At 62.4% G+C, this 23,969-nt stretch overlaps 1 protein-coding gene across 2 annotated transcripts in view; it reads left to right on the forward strand.

Annotated features, from left to right (window-relative positions):
• The first annotated feature begins 644 nt into the window (after positions 1-644).
• Positions 645-23,969, forward strand: part of WNT7B (Wnt family member 7B) — a 47,975-nt gene continuing 24,650 nt past the window's right edge. Inside the window, exon 1 of one of the 2 annotated variants that reach the window (XM_046010827.1) lies at positions 645-956. In XM_046010827.1, the coding sequence (XP_045866783.1) occupies positions 886-956 (71 nt within the window). In that variant the 5' untranslated portion in view covers positions 645-885. Of the gene's footprint in view, positions 957-4,987; positions 5,268-23,969 lie in introns of those variants that run through there. The other variant, XM_046010826.1, reaches the window with a different exon arrangement.

Below are 23,969 nucleotides of genomic sequence, written 5' to 3' on the forward strand. Positions count from 1 at the left end.
CCCCAAGTGTGTAATTGCTGGGGGGAGGGGAAGCGCGCCAAGAACGCCTACGGGGGTGGGTGGTCTCTGCCCCCCCCACTAGAGACTGGAAGAGGAGTGGGCACCGCGATTTGTACCAGACGTTCCCTGGCGCCCCACCCCCACCCCCTTGCCCGGGTAGAGGCCAGGCCCACCGCAGGTGTCTCTTCCGAGATGTACCCTCCCCTGCGCCCCCCCCCCCCCACTCTGCACACCCAATTCCCCTCCTCCTGACCAGTCCCAGGAGGCCGATCGGAAGGGAGCGGGCCTGGGGAGGGGTGTGGGGTGGGGTGGGGGGTGGATGTGTTTGTGTGTCACGGGGGAGGGAGGAGAAAAGGGAGGGGAGAGCCCGGGAGCGAGGGAGAGAGAGCGCGCGGCGAGCGAGGAGGGCGGGCGGGAGGCGGATCCTCCTACCTGGGGCGCGCTCGTTCTCTCGCAGCTCGCTTGCCGGGGCCGCGAGTCACCTGGGGAGGCGGACAAGTGCGGACACATTGGCCGCGGCGGCGCTCGGCGAGGCGCGCACGGCCCCAGGCGGCTGCGCCCAGTGGAGGCAGCGCCCGCCCGTCCGCAGAGCTCGAGCCCGGCCCCCGGCGGCGCTCGTCGTGCCCAGCGATCTCTCAGTCCGGCTCCGAGGTCGCGGTTCCCGGCCCAGGTCACTACCCGGGCGCACGCGGCGGCGGCGGCAGCGGCGCCCCGGGCTCACCATGGTGGCAGCGCGCGCCGAGTGCTCGCGCGTCGCCGGCCGCCCGAGCCGCAGCGCTGGCTGAGAGCGGTTCACCGAAGCCCCCTGCCCTTGCCGGTTCCCCGCCCCGCCCGCGCGTCCCTTCCGGCCGCCGCTGTCTATGGCGCAGCCCCCCTCCCTGGATCATGCACAGAAACTTTCGCAAGTGGATTTTCTACGTGTTTCTCTGCTTTGGCGTCCTCTACGTGAAGCTCGGGTGAGTATCCCCGCGGGCCGGGGCCGTAGCCCCGGGTAGGGGCAGCCAGGAGGAACCGGTTCCAGAGGGTCCCGGCGGAGACCTAGGGCCTGAGGAAGTACAGGAGGCTCTTGGGGATCCGGGGCTGGCCTGCGTGTCGGACCCTCGCCCCGGCCCAGCAGAGACGCCCCCAAACCCCACGAACGGCAGGTACTCCCGGAGTGCGCCGAGGCCGGGGCGGTGGAAGGAGAGCGGGGCGCGCAGGCGGCGGCGGCCAGGCTCGCGGGTAGCGGCGAGCGTGCCCGGCGCGTACTTTCACCTGTTTGGGCTCCAGGCCCTGGGGGTGGGACGCGCCTTCCCTCCCCCGGGCTGCGCTGGGCGCCGAGCCCGGGCCGAGCGCTCGCCGTCTGGAGGGCGCGCCGGGGCCAGGAGCCGGGGGCGTCGGCTGGCCGGGGAGGCCTGGGCGGGCGGGGGGCGAGCACCCGGGCCGCGAGCCCGCCGGGCCGGGGCACCTGCCCGGGCCCTTAGACCCTATCCATCACCCGGACGTGTTGAAATTGCCTTGACAACTCGTCCGGCTGGCTCAGGATGGGCCGCGCGGCCCGCCCGGCGCCTCGGGCTCGGTCCGGGGCCCGAGCCCCCGCCCGCCCTGGGCCCTCGGCCCGGCCCCCTCTCGCCGCGCTCCCCCTCGCGCGCGGCCCGGCGGGCGGGCGGGCGCCCGGCGGGCCGCGCTCACTGCTCGCTGCAGTAGCTGCTCCGAGTCGTATTTCCACATTCCTGAACGCAGCCGAGTCCTTACCTGTTGGGCTGCGATCTCCTTTAGACAGAAGCTGTCTCGGCCCTGCTCGAAGTGGGGGTGGGGGGGGCGATGTGACCGCGAAGCGGGGTGCGGTGCACCTCGCTGGGGGGGGGGGGCTCGCCCACGGTCGGGCCCAGCCGCGCCGTGCGCCCCTACTGTGCGCCACTGGCGGCCTCTGGCCGGAGCACAGGCGGTGAACAGGCCGCGGGGAGGCGGAGCCGCGCGTCCCAGGCTGAGAGGTTAGAGGCACCACCTGAGAATCATCATCTCCGTCTATGGCGGTCCTTCCGTCGCCCCCTCCGCCATTTTATTGATGGGGAAACTGAGGCCCAGCGGGCAGGGACTGAGGCCTGGGGCTGCAGAGGCAGGGAGGGAAGACCCTGCCCTAGCCTCAGTTCTGCAGGCCTGGGCTGGTGAGCCTAGGGCTGCTGGCGCCTCCGTTTCCTGTTGGTCTGTGCAGGCTGTGTTCTTGGGTGTTCCATATGGAGGTGAGGGGGCTGCACGGGGTCCGCCAGGGGCTGGGGGTTGGGAGGGAGGCACTGTGTCCAGTCCCCAGCAGCCCTGCAGTGTCTCTCCCTAGAGCCCCCAAAGTCATGGGCATATTGAGGCTCTCCCTGGTCCTCAGCACTAAGGCCTTGTCCGCTCCTGGCCATCCTAAGGTTAGGTCTCCGTTTTAAGGATCAGGAAACTGAGCAAAAGAGGCCAAGTCACTTGTCCCCAAAGTAAGAGGCAGAGCTGGGACTGGCTCTGGCCTCCACCGCTGACCCCTCCCCCTAGCACTAGGCACCCATTTCTCGGCTGGAGTCATCCAAAAGAACAGCCCTCCACCCCCCAGCTTGTGGGAAGCGCTCTAGGACCTTTCCCTCCCCACCCCAGGCAGCACAAGGAGCTCGAGGTGGTGCCCATCCTGGGCTCCCAGGGCTGGCTGCAGAGCTCAGAGGCCCATGTGATGGACCTACTGACCTCCAGACACAGAGCAGCTTCCCTCTCCGGTCTGTAAATGGGACTGCGGCTCTGGCCATCCTGAACACGGTGGTGGCCTGTGTCTGAGTAGAGAGAGACAAGCAAGGGAGACGCAGCCTGAGTGCAGGCCTCTCTGGAAGCCGGCAAGACAGCCAGATGCTGCCTTCTGCTTCCACTCAGGGACCCCAGGGTGGGCAGCTCCTTCCTCTGCTGTGCCCCCTAAAACACATGCTCCTGGGGGCAGAGGAGAAAACCTAGGCTCCAAACACCCTGCGGGACCACGTCTGGGCAAGCTAGGGATCCACTGGGATCCACTGAGGGGAGCGGACTCCACCTGGGTCACTACACAGTCCCTGGTAGCCCACCTTGCTGGGGGCGGGGGGGGGGAGTGTTGCTTGCTGTCTTTGCAAGCCATCTTGGTTGCACAAGGCTGGGGGGGGGCAGTTGGGCCCAGATGTGACCCGAGGGGTTAATGACTTGGGAGTGAAGTACATCCAGGGTAAGGTTTGGGCTTCATTCCTCCCCCTCACTCCTCATCGATGGCTCTGGATGGGCGCTTTAATCTCCCAGTCTGCCGCCCTCATCGGAGAAGTGGGGTCCCAGTAGTGCGTCCTTCTAGTCCTTCTCAGGGTACCGTCCTGGGTGCCTGTGCCCTGGGGGGAGAGGTGGGGCCCCAGTAAACACCTGTGCGCACCAGCCCAGCTGCCCTCTCTGTTAATGACCTCCGTCTTACCACCCTGGGGACTCCTCCAGGTGGTGGATTTTAGGGCCACAGCAGTTCCAAGGCAATGTCAGAGATCGCATGCACTGGGGGATACTCCCGATCACCCCCTCCCCCTGCCCAACCCACACCCGTGTGTGCATGTCTGTGAAGGCACAAGCCGCCAGCACACAGATGTGGAGCCCCTGGGGGAAGCTTCCAGACCAGCAGGGAGGGAGAACTGGGGCCTCACCCCACCTTTGGGGATCAGGGCCCCAAGAGAAGGTTTGCCTCGGGTTTTGAGCAATTTCAAAACAAATGTCTTTGGGGAGTCACGGAGTCACGGTTCCTCACTTTTGGACTGAACAGCCTCCAGCCCTCAGGGAGGCCAAGCCAGGGCAGGGACAAGCCCTTGGAATCCAGGCACTCTCTGCCCACTGGATCAGCCCTGCTCCATTCCCGCTCTGGGAGAGGCAGAGGGGTCCGGCGGGATGAGGGTGAAGGGGGCAGCCCCCTGCTTCTGGATGCTGGGCGTGAATCTCCTGGCAAGGTCTAGAAGGTGGGAAATGCCCCACCCCTGGACCACTGGCCTATCCGCACAGACCTCTCCTCATCATCCCTGCTTTGTGCTTCGTCCGGCGGAGGGGGTCCGCACTGTCTCCGGGAAATCATCCATATCTAGCTGGGCTTGGCACACAGCAGGAGGTGGGACTCAAAACCTCAAAATAAGAAGTGGGTTTCTGGCTTTTAAACAAATCACGGGAAAGAGGCTTGTTTAGGAAGTGGGTCCTTGTGAATCTGCTCCTCCCTACCCCAACCGACCCGACAAAGGAGAGCAAAAGAAGCGAGAGGGGGAAGCCAAATTTAGGGGTCTCCGTGAACCAATTAGGGGTGCCCTTTCACTGCCTCTCCAAAGAGGCGCGGAGGCGAACCCTGCAGAGACACCAGTGCGCATGTGCACAGGTGAGCCCGGCCCGGCCCGGCCTGGTTGGCTGGGGTGAGCGTGTGCGACTCGCAGCCGGCCTAACCAAACCCAGGGGCGCACGCGGGCGAAGGTGCAGCACCCACAGTGCGTCTGTGCGCACACACCTGCGCCCTCACAGACGCGCCCACGCTCCCGCGGGCACACGCAGGCACACGCAGGCACAGGCAGGCACATGCATGCAAACGCGAGAACAGACTGCCGAGCACAGCCCCCTCAAGAGGAGCGCACGCCCCCGCGCAGTTACGCCGAGGTGCCTCCCCCCCAGGTGCACCCTCCAGAGCAGGCCGGAGCTGTGTGGTTCCCTGAAGCTGGGCGGGGAGGTGGGGGGGATACGGGCCGAGGCAGTTTGGGCAAGCCCTGGGGGCGGCTCCTGTCGCACGCTCCGGTCAGCCTCCCCTTTAAAAAACCCGCCCGCAGAGGAGGCGGATGTAGGGGCGGCCCGTCCAATGGCAGCTGCGCGCCTCGAGAGACTTGGAGACTTGAGCCAGAGCGAGCGACAGAGCCGGTTCCGACCGATCGACGGACGGAGGGCTAGACAGCCGCCGAGGCGCACCCGCTGCCCGTGCCCTCGCTCCGCGCTCCAGCCCCAGCGCCCGCCGCGGCCCCAGCCCCAGCCCCAGCGCGATGCTCGGCCCTGGCGGCGGGGCACGGACGAATCCTGCGCTGGGGCCCGCGCGCCGGGGTCCCTAGCGCCTGGCGTCGCCGCCCCACCTCGGGGAGGGCCTCGGAGACCCCGGCCTCAGCTGGCCCCGGCGCCCTGCCCGCCGGGCCCGCCAAGCCCTTCCAGGAGCGCCGGCCCACCATGCTCCTGCTGTCGCCGCGCGGCGCGCTCCTGTCCGTGTACTGCCCGCAGATCTTTCTCATCCTGTCCAGCGGCAGCTACCTGTGAGTGCCGCGGGCCGCGCGCGGGCCGGGCGGGGGGTGGAGGAAGCCCTCTCCTCGGCCTCCGGCGCAGGAGCCGGGCGGGTAGGAAACTCGGCAGTGGAGTCTCTGGGCGGGGCACCGGGTGCCCGACGCGCTCGGTAGGCTGGGACTTTGGGTCTCTTCGTCCGCCTAAAGCGCCGAGGGGGAGGACTTGGGGGCGGCTGCAGCAGTGAGGAGTTACGGCTTTGGGGTCAGAGAGAACGTGGCTCGCCAGAGGCCCTTCTGCCCGGGGGGACCAGGCTGCGCGCACCGAGCGCGACGGCGGGAGGGCGCGCGGCGGCGCGGGGATTCCCTGCGCTGTCCCACCGGAGTCCCGGACCAGCGGGATTCCCTTCCCTTTATAAATTCGCGGGGCCGGCCCGCCGGGGCCGCCCTCGAGAGAGAGCCGCACGCACACACCCGCTCCCCCGCGTACACACTGGCGCACACGTGCACTCTGCGCCCCACCAGACAGCGCCCGAGCTGTCCTTGGTGGTGGCTGCGGCCTCTTGCGCCTTCCCGCGGCGCTGAGCCGCCCGACCCAGCCACTGCCTATTCCTCACCTGGCGGCGAGGGGGACGCGCGCAGCGAGCGTGCGGTCGGCCGAGGTGCGCCCGGGTGTCCCCGCCAAGGCAGCGCGCGGAGCGTGGGCGCGCGTGTGCGTCGGGACGGGCAGCGCCCACCGGGCTCCGGGAAGCTCCAGGCAGGGCCCGACCGTGCCCAGGGAGCCGAGGGGGCGCGTCGGCGCAGCAGTGGCTTCGCCCGATTCCTAATGGGACGCATATGCTCTGGCCTCCGATTTAAAAAGAAGTTTGATTTATGGAACCGCCGTTTGGGGGAATTTAAGCTGGATGCTACTGATTAAACCTCAGAGCTAGCTCTCCCTCCCCTTCTCTCCTCCCCTCCTCCTCCCCCTCCTTTACACGCGGGCCACGTCCGGGGTCGCCTAACGCGGCCAGAGGGGGCAGGCGCTGCCTTCCCGCTCCCTGCGCCACCCCCACCTCCCGCGCGGCCGCAGTCCTAATAAATCGCCGTGCCCCCACCCCCTTTTAATAGAGGCGCAGCCAATTTCTCCTCCAACTCCTAGGAAATTACTATCCTACCAGTTTTCCTTCTATAAATAGTCGCGCATCTTGAAACAAAAGTTCGCAACCGCAGCCAGATGCTGCGAGGCCCGCGGTTTCCCGGGCTGTGGGACATAATTACAAGGTCCGGGCGCAGAGAGTGCTCCAGGCCCGGCGGGCAGCCCGGCTGCAGAGGGATCGCCTGGGGAAGGTGGGAGGGGGGAGGACAGGCGGCCCCAGGCGGGGAAAGGGGCCAGATTGGGACCGACTGATCTTTGGGGAAATCAGGCTAGGAAAGCTCCAGACCAGAGAGTCCTGCTTCTGGCATCCCTCCTGGGACATGGATCAACCAAGGGGGGCTTGGAATCCCAGCCTTCAGTTCTCAGAGGTCAGAGGTGGAAAGCCTCCCCCTCCCCTGAACCCTCCCCCCTTCCATCTCAATCTTAAACTAGACAATCAGCAGCTACTAGGCCTAAAGAAATCATTTTTGGAGCCAGCTGGCCGCGGTTTGGCGTTAATGGGGAGGTGTTCAGGGGTAGGAAACCAGGAGAACTCGGGGACTTGCCTAGAGTGGGAATCTGAGAGGAGGAGCTGGGCGACGGGCTCAGGAGCTGCAGAGACCGGCAGCCGCAGCCGTGAGGGGCTCTGGGGCAGGTGGTGGGCAGTGTGCGAGTGTGGACCCCAAGGTTTCCTTCCCGGTCGTCTCCCCCCATTCAGGGCTGCAGCGATTACCATCTGTGCCCACATGGGCTCGCTCCCTGCGTGTTCACTGCCAGCTTTGTTGGGAGAAATTCTCCAAAGGCGATGGTTTTCCAAATGTTCCTGGGCCTGTGCTGGGTTCCAGGGTAGGGGATCAGGGGCAGCAAAGCAGACCCTGCTCCCCACCTTGCCTTCGGGGACCCCTGCTCAGCGCCAGCCCAACCTGACCTTCAGCCCCCCCGTGGGGGGGGGAAGCCCTGATGCCAGGCTTTCCTGAGTGGAGATTCAGTTCGCTGTTCCCAGGAGCCAGAGCGGGAGCTCTGGGGTTTCGCCTGCCCCGTTTGGTGGGTGCTAGGCTGGCCTGGAGGAGGCCACAGGTGGGAGCAGGGCCCCCCGGGTACAGATGACAGTGAGAATGGTGGGCAGACCCTGGTGAGCGGCTCTGCCCTGGTGCCCAGATGCCGTTGAGGGGGCCCTTGCAAAACGGTTTTGAGAACTGTTGGGGGTCAACCGTAACCCCACCTCACTACCGGCAGGAATACTTAGGAAGGTTGGCCCTATGGGATCCGAGGATGCCAGGGGCAGGAGGAGCCCTGGGCAGAGGTTTCTTTCTGCTCCAGAGAACTTTCCAGAAGGCATCCCACTGCTGGGATCACAGACACTGGTGGACAATTGATCCTGCCCTTTTCATCTGGGCTGCTCTCCCAGCTCCCTGTCTCAAGCTGTGGTCCGTGCATAGTGAATCCCAGATGCATGCCTGGGCCCCTGCCACTGATCGGGTCGGACGGGTGTGCTGGCCTGGAAGGGCCCTGAGCCCCCGCCTGATGCCGAGCTTGGCTGCCCCTTGCGAAGCAGCTCCGGCCAGCCTTATCCTTCTCTGTGCTACTCTTGTCAGAACAGAAGCTTCCGGGGCCAGTGGGGGGTGGGGTGGATCAGTGAGGGCCTCAGGGAGGGCAGGTGGGGGACCACAGGCTCAGAAGAGGGCTGCGGTGCTGGTCAGCTGGGCTGGGGGCCTCGTGCCAGGACCAGGCTGGCCTCCTGTCCTGGGCAGGTCCCTTCCGGTCTTGGCCTCCCCCTCCCAGATGTGGAGGTTGGCTACAGTGATCCCCCAGGTCTTCCGGGACGAACCTCTCATGGTGACCGCCCGCTCTGGGGAGCGGAGTGAGTCATGGGTGACGGGGCGGTTACTCACCGACCACCTGGCTGTGGGGGGTGGTGGGGGGCGCTCACCACGGCCCTGCCAAGGCTGGGCCTCTTCCCGGCTCGGCCGCTGTGGCTTTGTTGGTGGTGCCAACCGCAGGCCCAGAAACGCTGTGGGCATGACCCCGGGCGGCAGGCGTTGCTGAATCAGGCCCCCTCCCCGGGCAGCGAAGCCTGTGTGGCCGCAGAGCCGGGCCGCCCAGCTTAGCGTGCATCGGTTTCCCCCTGGGAGGAACAGCGCCCGGCCTGCATCTGTCCAGGTGTGGGAGGTGCTCTGCTGTGTGACCTCGGGCAGATCCAGGGGCTTCTCTGGGCTGCGGTCTCCTCCTCGGTGGCTGGGAGATGGAGATACTTCCTTTGCGCCGGCGCACACACATGGGGCCCGCAAGCCACCTGGACTCCAAGGCACATGTGGCTCTGTGCGGCCGTGGGCACCGCGGGTGAGCGCCGGGAACTTCCGGGACTCCTGTCCTGGACTGCAGGAGTGGAGTTTCTCCCTCACAAAATGCTCCCGGAGCCCCGACAATCAAAGAGAGGATGGTGCGCTCTGGGGATGACTTCTTTTGACCCTGTGTGTGTGGGAGTGGGCGCTTGAGTGCAGAGGAAAGGCCTGGAGGGGAAGGTGGTCCTCCTGGGCTTCCTCCAGGCCCCGCTGTGCCCTGCAGCTGCCCTGAGGCCCCACGGCGGGGAAAGGCTCATTTTCTGACCGAGTTTCCCTTGAGTCCTCCCTGCTCTGGGTTCCCATCCCTGCTCCTCCCCTAGCTGCCTGGGTGCGTCCTGGAACTCGGCTTGGCCCTGGAGCTGCCAGGACTAGGGGGGCTGAAACTTCTGGAATAGTCATGAGGACTCGGTGAGCAAATGCAGAGACATGGCCCGCAGGGTGCTTGGTATACAGTAAGTGCTCAGGAGATGGGGTCACTCTCAGCAGTTAGGTGCAGGGAGGCTGGCCACCCGGGGTGCAGAGGGAGGCCTGGCGGCCGGGCCCGTAGTTGTTCAGGAAAGAGTGTTGAACTCTCTGGGGGTGATCTCAGAGGGCTTCCTGGAGGAAGTGGCATGTTGATGAGCAGAGAGGCCCTCTCGAGGTCATAACTGCCCTCCTGGCTCTGGAACCTGTTCTGCCACTGCCTCTGACAAGAAATTCACCCTGTGGTGGTCCAGCAGAGAAGGGCGTCCCCAGGGCCCCATGGCCTCCTGGGGTGATCCGGGCAGGTAATCGGTCCTCTGCAGGGAGGGGACCACCATGAAGGGAGGTGACTTTTGAGGCCCTGACTACACAGTGTTTCCATGCTTGGGTCCTCTAGGGACGCTGTGGACGCTGACAAATCACACACCATGTTCCCTAGAGCCTCAGGCTGACCTCGGGGTGGGGGGCGGGTCACTATGGGGAACCCAGAACTCCTCCTGGGGGTTTGGGCCAAGGCTCTGTCGTCAGGCTAGCCTGGGCAGCCCCCCATGGGTGGTGGCAGCGGGGCAATGGGATGGGGTGGGGTGGCGGTCTTGGTTGTAAGGTGTAGAGACCCAGACCCTCCGGCAGCTCAGGTCTGGGGGTACCCAGAACAGGGCCCTTTTCTGTGCAGCCCATGGCCAGTCACTTAACCTCTGGAGGCCTCCCCCTGCCTGGGGCAGATGGAGGGACTTCAGCTAGTTGCCACGGAGCTTCCATTTTGCATGACCCTGGGTCCGGCTCAGATAGAGTTTAGCCCCCCCTGCACCCCCCCACCCTCTGACTCCCCCAGCAAGGGACAGGGGCCGGGAGCTCTCTCTTGTCAGATGAAACCTCGACCCAGGGCTCCCTCAGCCTGATGAAAGGGTCATTGTGTGGTGCAGGCCGCCCGCTGGCCAAGGACAAAACCTCCGTTTGTCCTCCTTCCCTGGCGCGGGGCTGGGGCCTCCCCTTGGTCTGGCTAACGGGGTGGGGGTGGGCACAGGTGCGCTCTGTCCTCCCTTTCTCCATCTTTTCTGTCTTCATCACAGAGCTGCTCAGCCTGCTCGGGCGCCCTCCCGGTCCTGCCCTCCACACAGGGTGTCCTCAGCCTCCGAGTGATGGAGGGGGGAGCCCCAGGCCTGGGCCACTGGGCCGGCCTGTGGTTGGCAGGGAGCAGTGAGCTCTCCAGCCCTGGAGGCATACAAGCCGACACAGGACTGAGGGCCCGGGAGGCTGGGCAAGGGCTCTGCCTGGAAGGAAGCCAGCACTCATGGGTCCTCTGTGCAAGGCAGGCACGCTCTGTGACCGAGGATACGGAGGCCCTGGGAGGGTCATACCACAGCCTCCTGCCTGAGCAGGTAGCTTCTGAGCACGGATGATGCTACGAAGCCCTCAGTCGGAGGATGGGAGTGCGACACACTAGAACAGTGCAGCCCAGGTGCCCGTCCTCTTGCAGACCCCAAAGCCAGCGAGGTGCCTGGTCCAGGACGGGGAAGACACCAGCCTCACCAGCAAGCAGCCCCCCAGGCGTCCGCCGCAGTCCAGAAGGGCCCGAGTCAGCATCCCCTCGCAGTCCCATCCCGATAAGACTGGGGGCCGCCAGCCCTTTTCAGACCTCAGTCCCCCCAAGGCCACCCCTGTTCCAGACCCTCCTCCACGGCCTCCCAGACCAGAGGTGCTCCTCGTGCAGGAATCTGGGCACGTGCCCAGCGGGAGCCGCGAATGAGCAAGACCCCAGAAGGAAGGGGCCTTGGGACAAGGGTGGGCGGTGTCTCAGCTTGTCCCCCTCCCGGAGCAGGCCTTGGGGCTGCGGGGGTGTGAGGGGTCCAGAGCTGAGACTTAGGCCCTCACTGTCCCAAGTGGCAAAGAGACGAAAAGCTCTTTTGAATGGGAGTTCGTCCAGAAGGAATTGCCTGCCCACCAGACAGACCCCTGACCCGAGGAGCGGGGAGGGGGCCCAGGGCTCCGTGTTCCACTTCCGGAAGACTCAGGTCTCTCGGAGAGGCCTTCTGTCATGGGGCTGACGGGTGCCCAGCAGCTGGGCTCTGCTCTGACTTTGTTCCCCCCCCCCCCCCGGCTGCCGGAAAAGGGGAGCTAAGCAAGGGGCACCCACGTGGGGGTTACCGAGGTGAGGATCGTGGGCGGCAGAGCGCCGGGGACTCCTGAGGTCACGCTCAAGGTGGAGGAACTCACATGGAGCCCGGGCCTGTCTGTCTTCTCATCTGCTGTCTGCGCGAGAGAGGCCGACCACACCTGTTCGTTCCAGCTGCCAAGTGACCAGGAGTCACGAGGCTCTGATGGAGGGCTCGCTCTGTCTCTCTGTCTCTCTGTCTCTGGCTCTTCCCTGCCCCACCTCCACACCTTTAGACTCGGAACCAGAGGGACACCTGTCCCTCCAGGTGTGTGAGGGGACCAAGAGGCCCTCTTTCTGCTCCCGGGTCCCTCCCTGCCTTGGGCCCCAACCCAAGGGGCTCTGAGACTGGCTTGAGCAGGGGCTCCTGACCTTCCAACTGGGGCTGGCAGGTACATAGTTGCCACGTACCATGGACTTGGGGCAAGCCTCCCCTTTTCTGGCCGGGGCTGTCCCTGTGTGTGGTTGGTCTCGAGAGCCTCAGAGCCCTTCTGTCCCCGCCGCCTCTTCCTGCCAGGCCTGGTCACTACTCGGGGCTTGCCCTTCTTAGCCCTTCTTAGCGACAGCAGCCCCGAGCCAGGCAAATGGAGCCGCCCTGTGTGGGGCTGTAACTGGGAAGCGCCCCTGCTTCCCCATCGTGTATGCAAGGCCCCGTGGGGTCCTAGAGAGCGGTAGCCCCCATCCATCTGCCGGGAGAGTGGATCCCGGGAGACCTTCGACTGACCTGGGCCCTCAAGAATGTGCTGGGGACAGTGGAGTTCTTGGCTGAGGGACAGCCGTGGGGCGGGGAGGGGGCACAGGGAGCGGGCGTCAGCCCATCAGAGTCGGCCGGGGCCATGGGAGGTGAGGTCAGAGTGGCGGAGGGCAGCCCCAGGGAGCTCCGGGAGGGCAAGTGTCAAGCAGGACAGGGATGGGCAGCTTCACCCCGAGCTAAGGAAGGGCCCTGGGTGTGAGTGCGCTGAGAGGGGGAACGGGGAGGGGAGGAGGCTGGTTTCCCAGAGGCAGGGCGCACGGGGGGGGGGGGGGGGGGCTGGGGCTGATTGGGGCAGCTGGGCACTGTGAGCACACTCGGAGGCCAGGCCGTGGTAGTAGAGCAAGGAGACCGCTGTGCCCTGCCCCCGCCCACCATCCAGCACCCAGTGCAGCACGGAGTTCATGCTGAGTTAGGGCCCAGTCACCCCTCTTGGACGTCCGATGGCTGCTTCTGCGTCTGGGTCCCAGCGAGGCCCATCGGCCTGGTCAGGACCCGCTTGCCCAGGGGATGGCCCCTGGTGTGCAGGCCCCCCCGTGCGTGTGGGTGGCCACAGGGGTGTCTGGGGGGCTGGGTGCCTTTCTGGCTCCTTGACTTAGGTCTCCTTGGGGTGACTTCTCTGCGGGCGGGGAGTACTGGGAATTTCCAGGTGCTGCTGACCCGCCCTCCCCCCCACCTTGGAGGAGTCCACGTCTGTCCTGGGGACCATCCACCTGTGTCAGGAGCCACAAAGCCAGGAATGTCTTTGCTGGGGACGTCCTCCTTGTTGCCCAGCGTCTGCCACCTCCTGCACACCCCCCACCCCACCCAGGGACCTGGGCCACAGGTTGTTTGCCAGTCCCTTCTAGAGGGGAGGGAGAGCCCAGGGTTGCAGGCGAGTCTGAGTGTGAGCCCAGAGCGACCCCTGGCTCCCTCTCACTGCCTTTCTTCCAGAGGTGGAAATTCCTGCAGGGGGAGGAGGAGGAGGAGAAGAAGAGGGAGGTTGAGGGGAAACAGGTCCTTAGGGCCTGGGGCAGAGAGCCCAGACATGGAGAGAAAAAGCTGCAGGGCTAGGTCCCGCTCTTGGCGCTGATATAAAATCCCTGCCGGGGGTCTGTGTGGCCTTGGATGAGAGCGGGAAGCTGGTTGCGGAAGGCAGGGGTGACGCTCAGGACTCTGGGCCACTCATGGCGTGGGACGGGAGGGGATCGCTGGCCCGGGGAGGGGTTCTGAAGGGGCAAGCCCCGTCATGTGGGTCATCACAGCCGCCCGAGGAGGGGGGAGTGGACTACTCCTGGAGGGGGGGGGAGTGAGCACCCTGTCCCGTAAAGCATCCAAGCCGAGGCAGTGGGCTGGGGCTCCCTGATGGTGCAGAAATTCTCAGAGGGAGCAGCAGGGTGAGGTGAGCGCTGAAGGAGCCCCGCCCGGGGTGTGCTGGCCCAGAGGAACCCACAGGTTTGGTGAGAGCAGGGGGCAGGGCCATAGAACTGGGGAGAGCCTGGGCGGGGCTGGGCTCTGCTGAGAGGGGTCCTGTGGCCCAGGCAGCCCCCCCCTTCAACCGTTCCCAGAAGCCCCGCCCCTCAGGATGCCGCCTGAGGCCGGGTCTCAGGACCAGGAGCTCAGCCCTGCCCACATCCTGCACAGAGGTGACAGCCCAGTGTCCCCTGCCTACAGGGACAAAGGCCTCTGAACCCACTGCTCAGACCATGTCCGGACTAGCCCAGAAGGCTGAGGTGCTGGCCGACTCTTCAGGCGCCTAGACTCCTGGCCTGGCCCTGGGCCAGATGCCCTGCCAGCTTTTCCTCCCACCTGTCCCCTCACCTGTCTGTCCCTCCGTCAGTCCTGTGGTTTCAGGTTGACCTCCTGTTCTCCCAGGCCTGCAGGGTGCCCCGGGGTCTGGCAGAGCTGGGGCACTGGGGCCTAGGCCAAGACCAAGGCTAGGGGTCTCATCCCGGCTCAGGTCTCAGCTGCCTTGAGCCTCGAGGTTTCGGTGTCCCCCACTCCCCCCACCCCCATACCATGGGAATTGAGGATCAAGATCAGGGGTGAAGCCTGGGAAGGTCCAGAAAAAATGGGCGCCTGGGTGGCTCAGTGGGTGAAGCCGCTGCCTTCGGCTCAGGTCATGATCTCGGGGTCCTGGGATGGAGTCCCGCATCGGGCTCTCTGCTCAGTGGGGAGCCTGCTTCCCTCTCTCTGTCTCTGCCTGCCTCTCTGCCTACTTGTGATCTCTCTCTGTCAAATAAATAAATAAAATCTTAAAAAAAAAAAAAAGTGCAGGAAGTAGGTCCATGGCCTGAACCTCAGCTCCCGGCAGCCTCCTCTGGAGGCCGGCTTAGCTGTGACCATGCTGGGACGGAGGACACAGGGCAGAGCAGTGGCAGGCTTCTCGGAGGAAGAGGCGTCGAACTGGGCCTGGAGCCTTGCCCGACTGCTGGAGGGGTCTGGGCGCCTCTCGCCTTGCCGGTCAGTGTAGCCTGAACCCGGGAGGGTCATGAGGGGTCCTGGATGCCCAACAGAGGTCTGGAAGTTTCTGAGGTCAGAGGTCAATGACCCGGGGTTTTGTGGTCACAGTGAGGGGATGAGGTTCTGATTTCACGGACTTAACAGATGTGGGGGCTGGATGGACCCTCTGGGCCCGGGGCCCGCCTCATCTGCGGCTCCCCGTGCCCCTGGTTGTGCTTGCCTCCCTCTAGCCCCTCAGCCCTGCCCGAGACCCCTGTCCGCTGCCTGCTTCCTCCCAGGATTGCCTGGTTTCCCTCCAGGGTGGGGTCCCAGAATGCCAGGCCAGGAATGCCAGCTATGTGGGGAGGGCGGGCGGGCAAGCGCCCGCGGGGGGCGTGAGGGAGCAGCCGGACGCTGTGCTCTCTTCCCCGGGAACGCCGCGGGCAGTGAGCTGAGCCGGGCAGTGGGCTGGAAAGATTGCAGCGGGCAGGACCCGTGGTGGAGGGAGCCAGGCCACAGGAGCCCCACCTGCGAGCTGGGGCTGTTCTCCCCACTGGACGGATGGGCAAGCTGAGGCCAGCGAGAGTCAGCGGCCGAGCAGACCTTGACCACAGGACCCCAAGCCCCGAGAACCTGCCCTAGGATACAGCCACAGGTATCGCCTCGGTCCCTCACGCAGATGGGAAACTGAGGCCCGGGCAGGGCAGGGAGGGCTAGAGGGATGGCTCCATCTCCCAGCTGGGCCCCTTCCTGCCTCCACCCTCTCTGCCCCTCCGCTGGGGCAGCCCCTGGCCACCGCCCACGCAGCTCCCTCTGTGTGTTCTCTGTGAGCCCCGTTCCTCCTCTGTAAGGTTAGGCCGGCAAGACCCACCCTGAGGAGCTGCGGGGGGAGGGGCACAGGGTGGGGACCAGAGTGGGGGATGCCACTGAGCAAGGGTGGTCATTTCGGTAGGTCCCTCCCTCCAGGGCATTCCCCCCCCCCCGAGTTCTCCCCCTCCAGGCCAGTAGGGGAGAAGCCATCGGCTGAAACAGGGCTGGTCATCCCTATTTTCAGATGGGAAGACTGAGGCTCAGAACAGACCTTAAGGGCGGCCTTCCCGAGGTCCGGGGCTGTCCCCAAGGCCCATGCTGCCCACTGAACAGGGCCAAGAGTCCCAGCAGGGGAAGGAGGTGAGCAGACTTGAGGGGCGCCAGGCGGACAGGTGGGCTGAGTGCCCCCGGGCCTTTGCAGTAGCTGTGTCTAGCTCTGCCCCAGCTGTTCCGTGTCATCCTGTTCCACCCCACAGAGGAGGGCTGCGGGGACCCCTAGGTGCCAGGCTCTGGCACTGTGATGGTGGCTTGGGGGTTCTGCAGAGTGACCCCAGACCAGGAAGACATTCTTGTTCCCATTTGACAGGCAGGAGCACTGAGGCCACCACCAGCTGTGGCCCCCCCAGGGCTGCTGCTGGCTCTGGAGCTCGGTAAAGAGTCTCTTGCCACCTGCCTGTCGCTGGGAAGTTCTGGGCTGACCCCTGTCCACCTGATGGAGACAATGGGGGGGACGTGGGGTGGGTGTGCGTGGGGGCCAGCTGCCATCTTCCCAGGTGTTTGCGGAGTCACTTCCTGGACAAGTGGACCCAGGCCCGCCTCCCTGGCTGATCTCAGATAATTAGAACATTCTTCAAATATTTTGCCGGAGGATGCCCGAGAAGGAAGAATTAGAAAGCGCCCCGGGCCAGGAGCGTGGGCTGCAGGAGCTCTGGGCAGCTGGGCAGCCGGGACCAGGGCCGGGGATGGGGCCTCAGAGGGAGACAGGGGATGTGGCCCAGGCCTGGCCAGCCTGTCCCCACCCCCCAGGACGCCGGGACTGGGCTGGGCCTTCAAGTCCAAGGCTAGCTCAGGGCTGGGGTGGGTGCTGGGCTGCGTTGGGGATTCCTGCCCTGGGGAACTCATAGCTTGTGGGGGTGGATAAGCCTTACCTCGAAGGGCTTTAGGAAAGGCCTGAGGGGGTCGAGCACAGAGACCTGGCCCCCTGGGGGGCGGGGGGGCGGAAGGTCTCCAGGAGGAAGGGCGCTGCCATGGGCAGGTCCGCGGGTCTGGGAGGAGAGCAAAGGCGCGGGGGCGGAGTGATGCAGGAGGAGCGATAAGGGGGTGCCCGGGGCTGACCTCATGGGTGGTCCTCAGGGAGGGGCGGGGCCTGGCTCGGGCTCTGGGCCTGCCTCCTGCTCTGTGGGGCAGGGAGGTGGGTGGCCCAGAGGGCAGAGGGGGCATGGGGAAGCCCTTTCGCATCACCGCTGACCTCCCTAGAAGTGGTAGTCACCCCCTGAGCAGGGGGAGGGGGACCCAGGGAGGGACGCTATCCCCTGGTGACCCCCTCTGCTCCTGTGGCTTGTGGGGAGGGGTCAGGGCTGTTGAGGTCCAGCAGCTCCATCCTGAGGTCTGAGTTCTGGGAAGCGCTTGGATCCTGCGTCTCCCCCATGGAGGGCTGCCCCGGTCCTAGCCTAGGGAACATTGCCAGGATTCTGTGGTCAGTTCGGGGCAGGGGCTGCCCCAGCTCAGAAGCCTGGGAGTGGGGCGGGGAGCTGCATTACGGCTGGTGCTCTGTCCAGAGAGTGGGCATGGAAGAGGAGCTTAGGCCGGGCTGGGTCGGGGTCCCTGCTGTCGGGGGGGCCCTCCCCCTCTACTGGGGCATCTCTATCCCGGGCTGTGGTTTGTGGGGTCGGTTGCTGGGGAATTTGTAAGGGAAACAGGATACTGAGGTGGGGGTGCCTGGGTCCCATGGCCTCCTCAGGACATAAGGCCACATCGGTGCCCGTCGCCTTAGGGCCCTGCGCACAGATCAGACGGCGGGAACTTCCTTGGGGTCCGAGAGGCTGGTCGGCCCTGTGGTCCCGTTTCTCTCTGGCTCTTCAAATAAAAAAGGCACAGCTTGTCCTGTCCCTGGTAATACCAGTGGATCAAAGCCCTCCCGAGGGCTACTTCGGGGCAGCCTTATCCCCACTGGCCTGGGCCCACTCTACCACCCCCCGCCACTTGATACACTAGGCCTTCACGTGGACGGCTGGGGTTTTCTCGGTTGTACGTAGATTGGGAGTAAAAGCTAATTTTTAAATTAACCTGTAGCGGTCTAAGTGAACACGCGGGGATGCCACGAGTCCCCCCGGCCGCCTGCCCACCCAGCCTGCACCACCCCCCACCACGCCCCGCTAAGGATGTCTCAGCTGCCTCTTGCTCCCTGTGCAAGCTGGGGGTCGCTGTCCCCAGGAGGGGCCCCCTCCGGGGGTGTGAACGCTTCCATTCACGCATTCCACTCATTCCCTCTGCCCTCTTTCGTTCACTCGCTCCGTGATGACCACTGAGGGTCTGTGCCGGGTGCAGTGCCCAGTGCGGGAATGAGACCCCTGACATCCCGAGACCAGCAGCGGCGGGGTGGGGGGGGCGGCCTGTTTGGAGAGAGTTTGTGACTCAGCCCCCGGAACGGATTGGGGTCCTTCCACTTGGTGAAGACTCCCAGAGCGGGTTGGCCCCCGTGCAGCCTCCTGCCCGCCCCCCGGGGACCAGTGCGGCAGGATGGCTCTCCAGACGAACGAGCGAGCAGCCCCCCACTATCCTTGCGGGTCAGGGACGGGGTGAGGAGGCACGGGCCAGTCTGGGGGCACGAAGTGTGGGTCCCAAACTCTGTTCCCTACCCTCCCTCCCTGAGCTACTCAGCAGGTGGGTGGCTGGGCCTTTCTGGACCTCTGGTTCCTGTTCTGAGGGAGTAACATCATCATCATCATCATTATCATCATCATCATCATCAAATACCTTCCCACTGAGGGATGCTCTTAGCCCAGAATCTAACGCCCAGGAGGTGTCCTCTCTGCCCCGAGACACTAACTCTGAACAGCATGAGGCATTTAGGTTAGACGCTTGGCTCCTGGGGCAGGACTTGGAAGGTCGTGACCTCCCGAGTGGAGCAGGGGTGTCCTGTGTGGAGGCAGGGGAGGGCAGCGTGGCTCTTGTCCTCGGCGGAGGGGGACACTGGCTCCCCACCTGAGTGTGAGGTGGCCCAGATACTGTTCCCCGAGGAAGTCAGGGGAGGGGGCTGTCCCAGGGAGCCCCCCAGCCTGGGCCTTGGCCAGAGTGGGGCTTGATCTAGACGGGGTCTTAATGGGGTTTGGGCCGCACTCCGGCCCAGCCCGCCGCTGCCTGGAGGGGGTGGCTGGCCCGGCCCACGGCAGCCTCCACAGCACCGCTAAGGGAGACGTTAGCAAACCCCCCCACCCCCCGCGTGGCCGCCAGCAACACAGACAAAGCACACGGGCGTGATCGTTACCGTTGCTACTGTATTTCTCAAGCGTACTTTATTTTAACTTTTGTAAGAAAACGTGAGTTTTCATTCTGATTTTGCCAGCCCTAAGAAGTTTGTATTGCAGTATTTGGCTCTCTGTCGAGATGTAACTTACATAAAGTAGAGAAATCTCGAGTGGACAGATCGATGCGTTTTTGCGGTGTGGGCACGCACAGAAACGATTTCTCAGCTTGGGCTAGAGAACAGTCTGGAACCCAGTGGGCTGCCCCAAGCCCTCCCTGTCTGTGCCGCCGAGCTAAGGGTAGCTTCTGACTTCTGGAGCTTTTATATTCTGTCCGACTCTTCCACTCGGCAGTCAGGGTGGGGGGGTCACGCACATTGTCACACGCATAAGCTGTTAGCCCTTTGTCACTGCCGTTGCTTCCTGCCGCGTGACGACGCGAGCTGTGGTCCTCCTGCTGACGGACACCTGAGTGGTGGTTCCCCGCGCGTGCTGGAGACACCTGTGCGCGCCCTTGGTGAACGTGAGCACTTGTTTCCCTGGGGTGTCTCGACCCCGGACTGCATGTGGTCCAGGGATGAACCCAGTCATGGTGTGTGCAGCGGCGGGTATTACCGGTATACACGTTAGTCCTCGCGATGAACACAGCTGGTCCCTGACCCCCACAGGGACTGGATCCTGGGGGCTCAGTGAATGTAGGTCAGTGATGGGCCCCCAGGGAGGGTTAATAATGGCCAAGCTTGATGACTTCTCCTCGCTGGCCGGCATCATGGACTCTGCCCAGCAGCCCTATCAGGATTCCCACTTTGCGGATGTGGAAGCCGAGGCACAGAAAGGTTAAGAAACTTCCCTAAGGTCTCACAGCCCGGGGAAGGCAGAGCCAGGGTTCCATCCAAGCTGGCCGGGACCAGTGCTCACGTTCCCAGCCTCTGCCCCACAGGGCTGCCCGGCGGGTGACATGGTACCCGGCTAATGTCATGGCAAGTGTCTCACCCTCTTGGCCTCTTCTGCACCACCTGTCACCTGGTCATGTTCATCTCGCCCCTCACTCCCCGAGGTCCCCTAGTCCTAGAGGCAGCCCTGGCCCCTTGGGACCTCTGGCAGGTAGGATGAACCTCCTCTGGTCGCTCGGCAGCCCCTGCTGGTGACCGGTGCCCGGCGCCAGGAAACAGCAGGAAGTGCCTGCGGCTTCGGCACCTCTGGTGGGAGACCAGGGACCCGTCCGCAGTCCCCGGGGACAAGGCAGAAGCCTCTTGTCCCGCAAGCTCCCTTCATGGGGCTGGCCCAGGCCGGGACTGAGGAGCGTGTCCGGACTTTCCGTTTGCCCACTCCTCCTGCCGTCTTACCTTTGTCCCAAGGCCGAGAGGAGTCTGGAGCAGAACCTTCCATGGGAAAAGTCAGCGACTGAAACCGGAGCGGCCAGCCCAGCGTCTCTGTGCTCAGGGCCACTCGGCACCTCCCTGCCAGCTCTCCCGGGGCACCTGGGTGGGCAGCTGCGGGACGAGAAGACCCCCGGGGTGGGGGTCTTGCTGCTGGGGGTGCCAGTCATTCCAGGGTGTGGCCTGCATTCGCCCTCCTCTCCCCTGCTGCTCCTCTCCCCTCCTCCCCGCTCCTTTCCCTGTGTCCCCTTCCCCTCCCCACCCCCCCATTCTTCCGTCCTCCTTGTCCCTCCTCGAGGTCACCAATGTCTAGTCACCATGTATTCTAGCCACCATGCATTTTTGGCCTTTTCCTCTCTGGCAGATTCCCTAACGAGGATTCCCATAACTGCAGCCCCCGCCGCTCCAAGTAGAAGAAAGAGCATGGCCAAGGCTGGGGTGGGCCAGGCCTTCTCAGGGAGGGCGCTGGGCAGGCTCCCTGCAAATGAACCGACGTGTGGGCTGCAGGGGAGGGAAGGGGCGGAGTGGTCGGACTCCGGCCGTGGATGCTGTCCATCAACCCGGACTGAAGGAATGAGTGTCCTTGGAGGTTTTCAAGCAAGAGGAGGAGTTAAAGCCGTGTTTAGAGACGAAGAAGTGGGCCTAGTTTCCGGCTGTCGGCTCTGGTAGTTGTTATGCACCTGCCATGGGCTTCTGCCTGCATTCTGGAAGCAGAGACCGGGCTCTGAGCCTGGCTGTGCAGCCCCAGGCACACCCCTAGCCTCTCTCCGCTGCAGTCTGCACAGCTCTGACACGAGTTTGTAAGGAGAGACGACTGAGCCCGGCAGAGGCCCGTGTGGTCCGCGGCCGGTGTTCAGAATGGATGTATCTCATTACATGAGTGGATAACCCCCCACATTTTAAAGAAGATAATGGCAAAATGATTTTGAATTCGCAGCTCTAGCTGAGTATTTATGTCCTTGGCACAAAATACTGCGTGGCTATCTTCCCCGATGTCTTCACCTCACCTCTGACCCGTGCTCTGGCTCCTGGGGGCCGCCGGCGCCTCCTTTGTCCCCCTGCTTCATCGGCTCCACACGTCCTGGGAAGCGTACAAGCGGGGATCGGCGGGGCAAGGACCCTCTCGTCCCCTCCTGCCGAGCCCACCGATGTCCAAGGGTGCAGAAGTCCTGTGCATAGATAGACTTTTTAAAAATGGGGTTTGAAATACACATGACATAAAACTTGTCACTTTAACCGTTGGAAAGTGTGTCGCGCAGAGGCGTATCGTGCAGAGGCGTATCGCACTCCCCATCACGTCTTTTGGGTTCCATGACTTCGCCATCACGCCTGCCCAGCGGGCTCTCCCTGTGTCTCCTCCCTGCAGCCCCGGGCGACCGCGGGTCCACTTTCTGTCCTTTGCCGGACACTTCTTGCAAATGCAGGCGCACAGCGCGCGGTCGGGGTATCTGTATGCCCAGTGCACTGGATTTGAGGTCCCTCCCTGGAGGGTGGATTGTTCGGATGGACCACGGTCTGTCTGCCCATTCAGCCCCTGGTGGACCTCTGGGTTCTTTCCTCCTTCTGGCTCTTGGGGACAGCAATGCTGTGAACACCCATCCTTGTTGAACACCTGTCTTCACCTGTCTTCAGTTCTGGCCATAGACCAAGGAGTGGAATTGCTGGTCCCTGTGATAATTCTACGTTTCACTTTTTGAGGAACTTTCGGACTGTTGTCCACAGTGGCTGCCCCGTTTTGCATTCCTGCTGGCGACACACGAGGGCCCCAATGTCCCCACTGCCTGCCGACACCTGGAGCTTCCTGTCGTTCTTTCTAAAATTAATTATTTTTATTAATTTATTTATTAAATTTATTTTATTCTTTACCAGCGAATAAATTTCATTTATCAATTAATTTTATCAGTTAATCAATTTTATCAATGAATTTTATTAATTAATTTAATTAATGGTTTTTATTAATTAACTTTATTAACATATAATATATTATTAGCCCCAGGGGTACAGGTCTGTGAATCGTCAGGGTTACACACTTCACAGCACTCACCATCGCACATGCCCTCCCCAGTGTCCATCACCCCGCCACCCTCTCCGGACCCCATCTTCCCCCAGCAACCCTCAGGCTTTCTGCTGTTCTGACCGGAGGCATCTTCGCGGGCGGGCGTGAGGTGGCGTCTTGTTGGTTTCGATTTGCGCTATCAGGAGTGCAAGTCAGAACCTTTTCACTTGCTGGTTGGCCATTTACCGCTCTTGGGAGAAATAGCTCTTCAAGTCCTTGGGCCATTTAAATTGTTTTTTAATTTCTTTATTATTTTTTAAAATTTTAAAATTAAAAAAAATTTTTTTTTGCATGGCTTTATTTTTTATTTATTTATTTATTTTTATTTGTTTATTTACAGCATAACGGTGTTCATTGTTTTTGCACCACACCCAGGGCTCCATGCAGTACGTGCCCTCCCTATTACCCACCACCTGGTTCCCCAACCTCCCCCTCCCCCGCCCCTTCAAAACCCTCAGGTTCTTTTTCAGAGTCCACAGTCTCTCATGGTTCATCTCCCCTTCCAGTTTCCCTCAACTCCCTCTCCTCTCCATCTCCCCATGTCCTCCATGTTCTTTGTTATGCTCCACAAATAAGTGAGACCATATGATACTTGACTCTCTCTGCTTGACTTATTTTGCTCAGCATAATCTCTTCCAGTCCCGTCCATGTTGCTACAAAAGTTGGGTATTCATCCTTTCTGATGGAGGCATAATACTCCATCGTGTATATGGACCACATCTTCCTTATCCATTCGTCCGTTGAAGGGCATCTTGGTTCTTTCCACAGTTTGGCGACCGTAGCCATTGCTGCTATAAACATTGGGGTACAGATGGCTCTTCTTTTCACTCCATCTGTATCTTTGGGGTAAATACCCAGCAGTGCAATTGCAGGGTCATAGGGAAGCTCTATTCTTAATTTCTTGAGGAATCTCCACACTGTTCTTCAAAGTGGCTGCACCAACTTGCATTCCCACCAACAGTGTAAGAGGGTTCCCCTTTCTCCATGTCCTCTCCAACACACGTTGTTTCCTGTCTTGCTAATTTTGGCCATTCTAACTGGTGTCAGGTGGTATCTCAATGTTGTTTTAATTTGAATCTCCCTGATGGCTAGTGATGATGAACATTTTTTCATGTGTCTGATAGCCATTTGTATGTCTTCGTTGGAGAAGTGTCTATTCATATCTTCTGCCCATTTTTTGATATGATTATCTGTTTTGTGTGTGTTGAGTTTGAGAAGTTCTTTATGGATCCTGGATATCAACCTTTTGTCTGTACTGTCATTTGCAAATATCTTCTCCCATTCCGTGGGTTGCCTTTTTGTTTTGTTGACTGTTTCCTTTGCTGTGCAGAAGCTTTTGATCTTGATGAAGTCCCAAAAGTTCATTTTCACTTTTGTTTCCTTTGGCTTTGGAGACATATCTTGAAAGAAGTTGCTGTGGCTGATATCGAAGAGGTGACTGCCTATGTTCTCTTCTAGGATTCTGATAGATTCCTGTCTCACCTTGAGGTCTTTTATCCATTTCAAGTTTATCTTTGTGTACGGTGTAAGAGAATGGTCGAGTTTCATTCTTCTACATATCGCTGTCCAGTTTTCCCAGCACCATTTATTGAAGAGACTGTCTTTTTTCCATTGAATATTTTTTCCTGTTTTGTCGAAGATTATTTCACCATAGAGTTGAGGGTCCATATCTGGGCTCTCCACTCTGTTCCACTGGTCTATGTGTCTGGTTTTATGCCAGTACCACGCTGTCTTGGTGATCACAGCTTTGTAGTAAAGCTTGAAATCGGGTAACGTGATGCCGC

Source organism: Meles meles, chromosome 7, assembly GCF_922984935.1.
Source record: "Meles meles chromosome 7, mMelMel3.1 paternal haplotype, whole genome shotgun sequence".
Lineage (NCBI taxonomy): Eukaryota > Metazoa > Chordata > Mammalia > Carnivora > Mustelidae > Meles > Meles meles.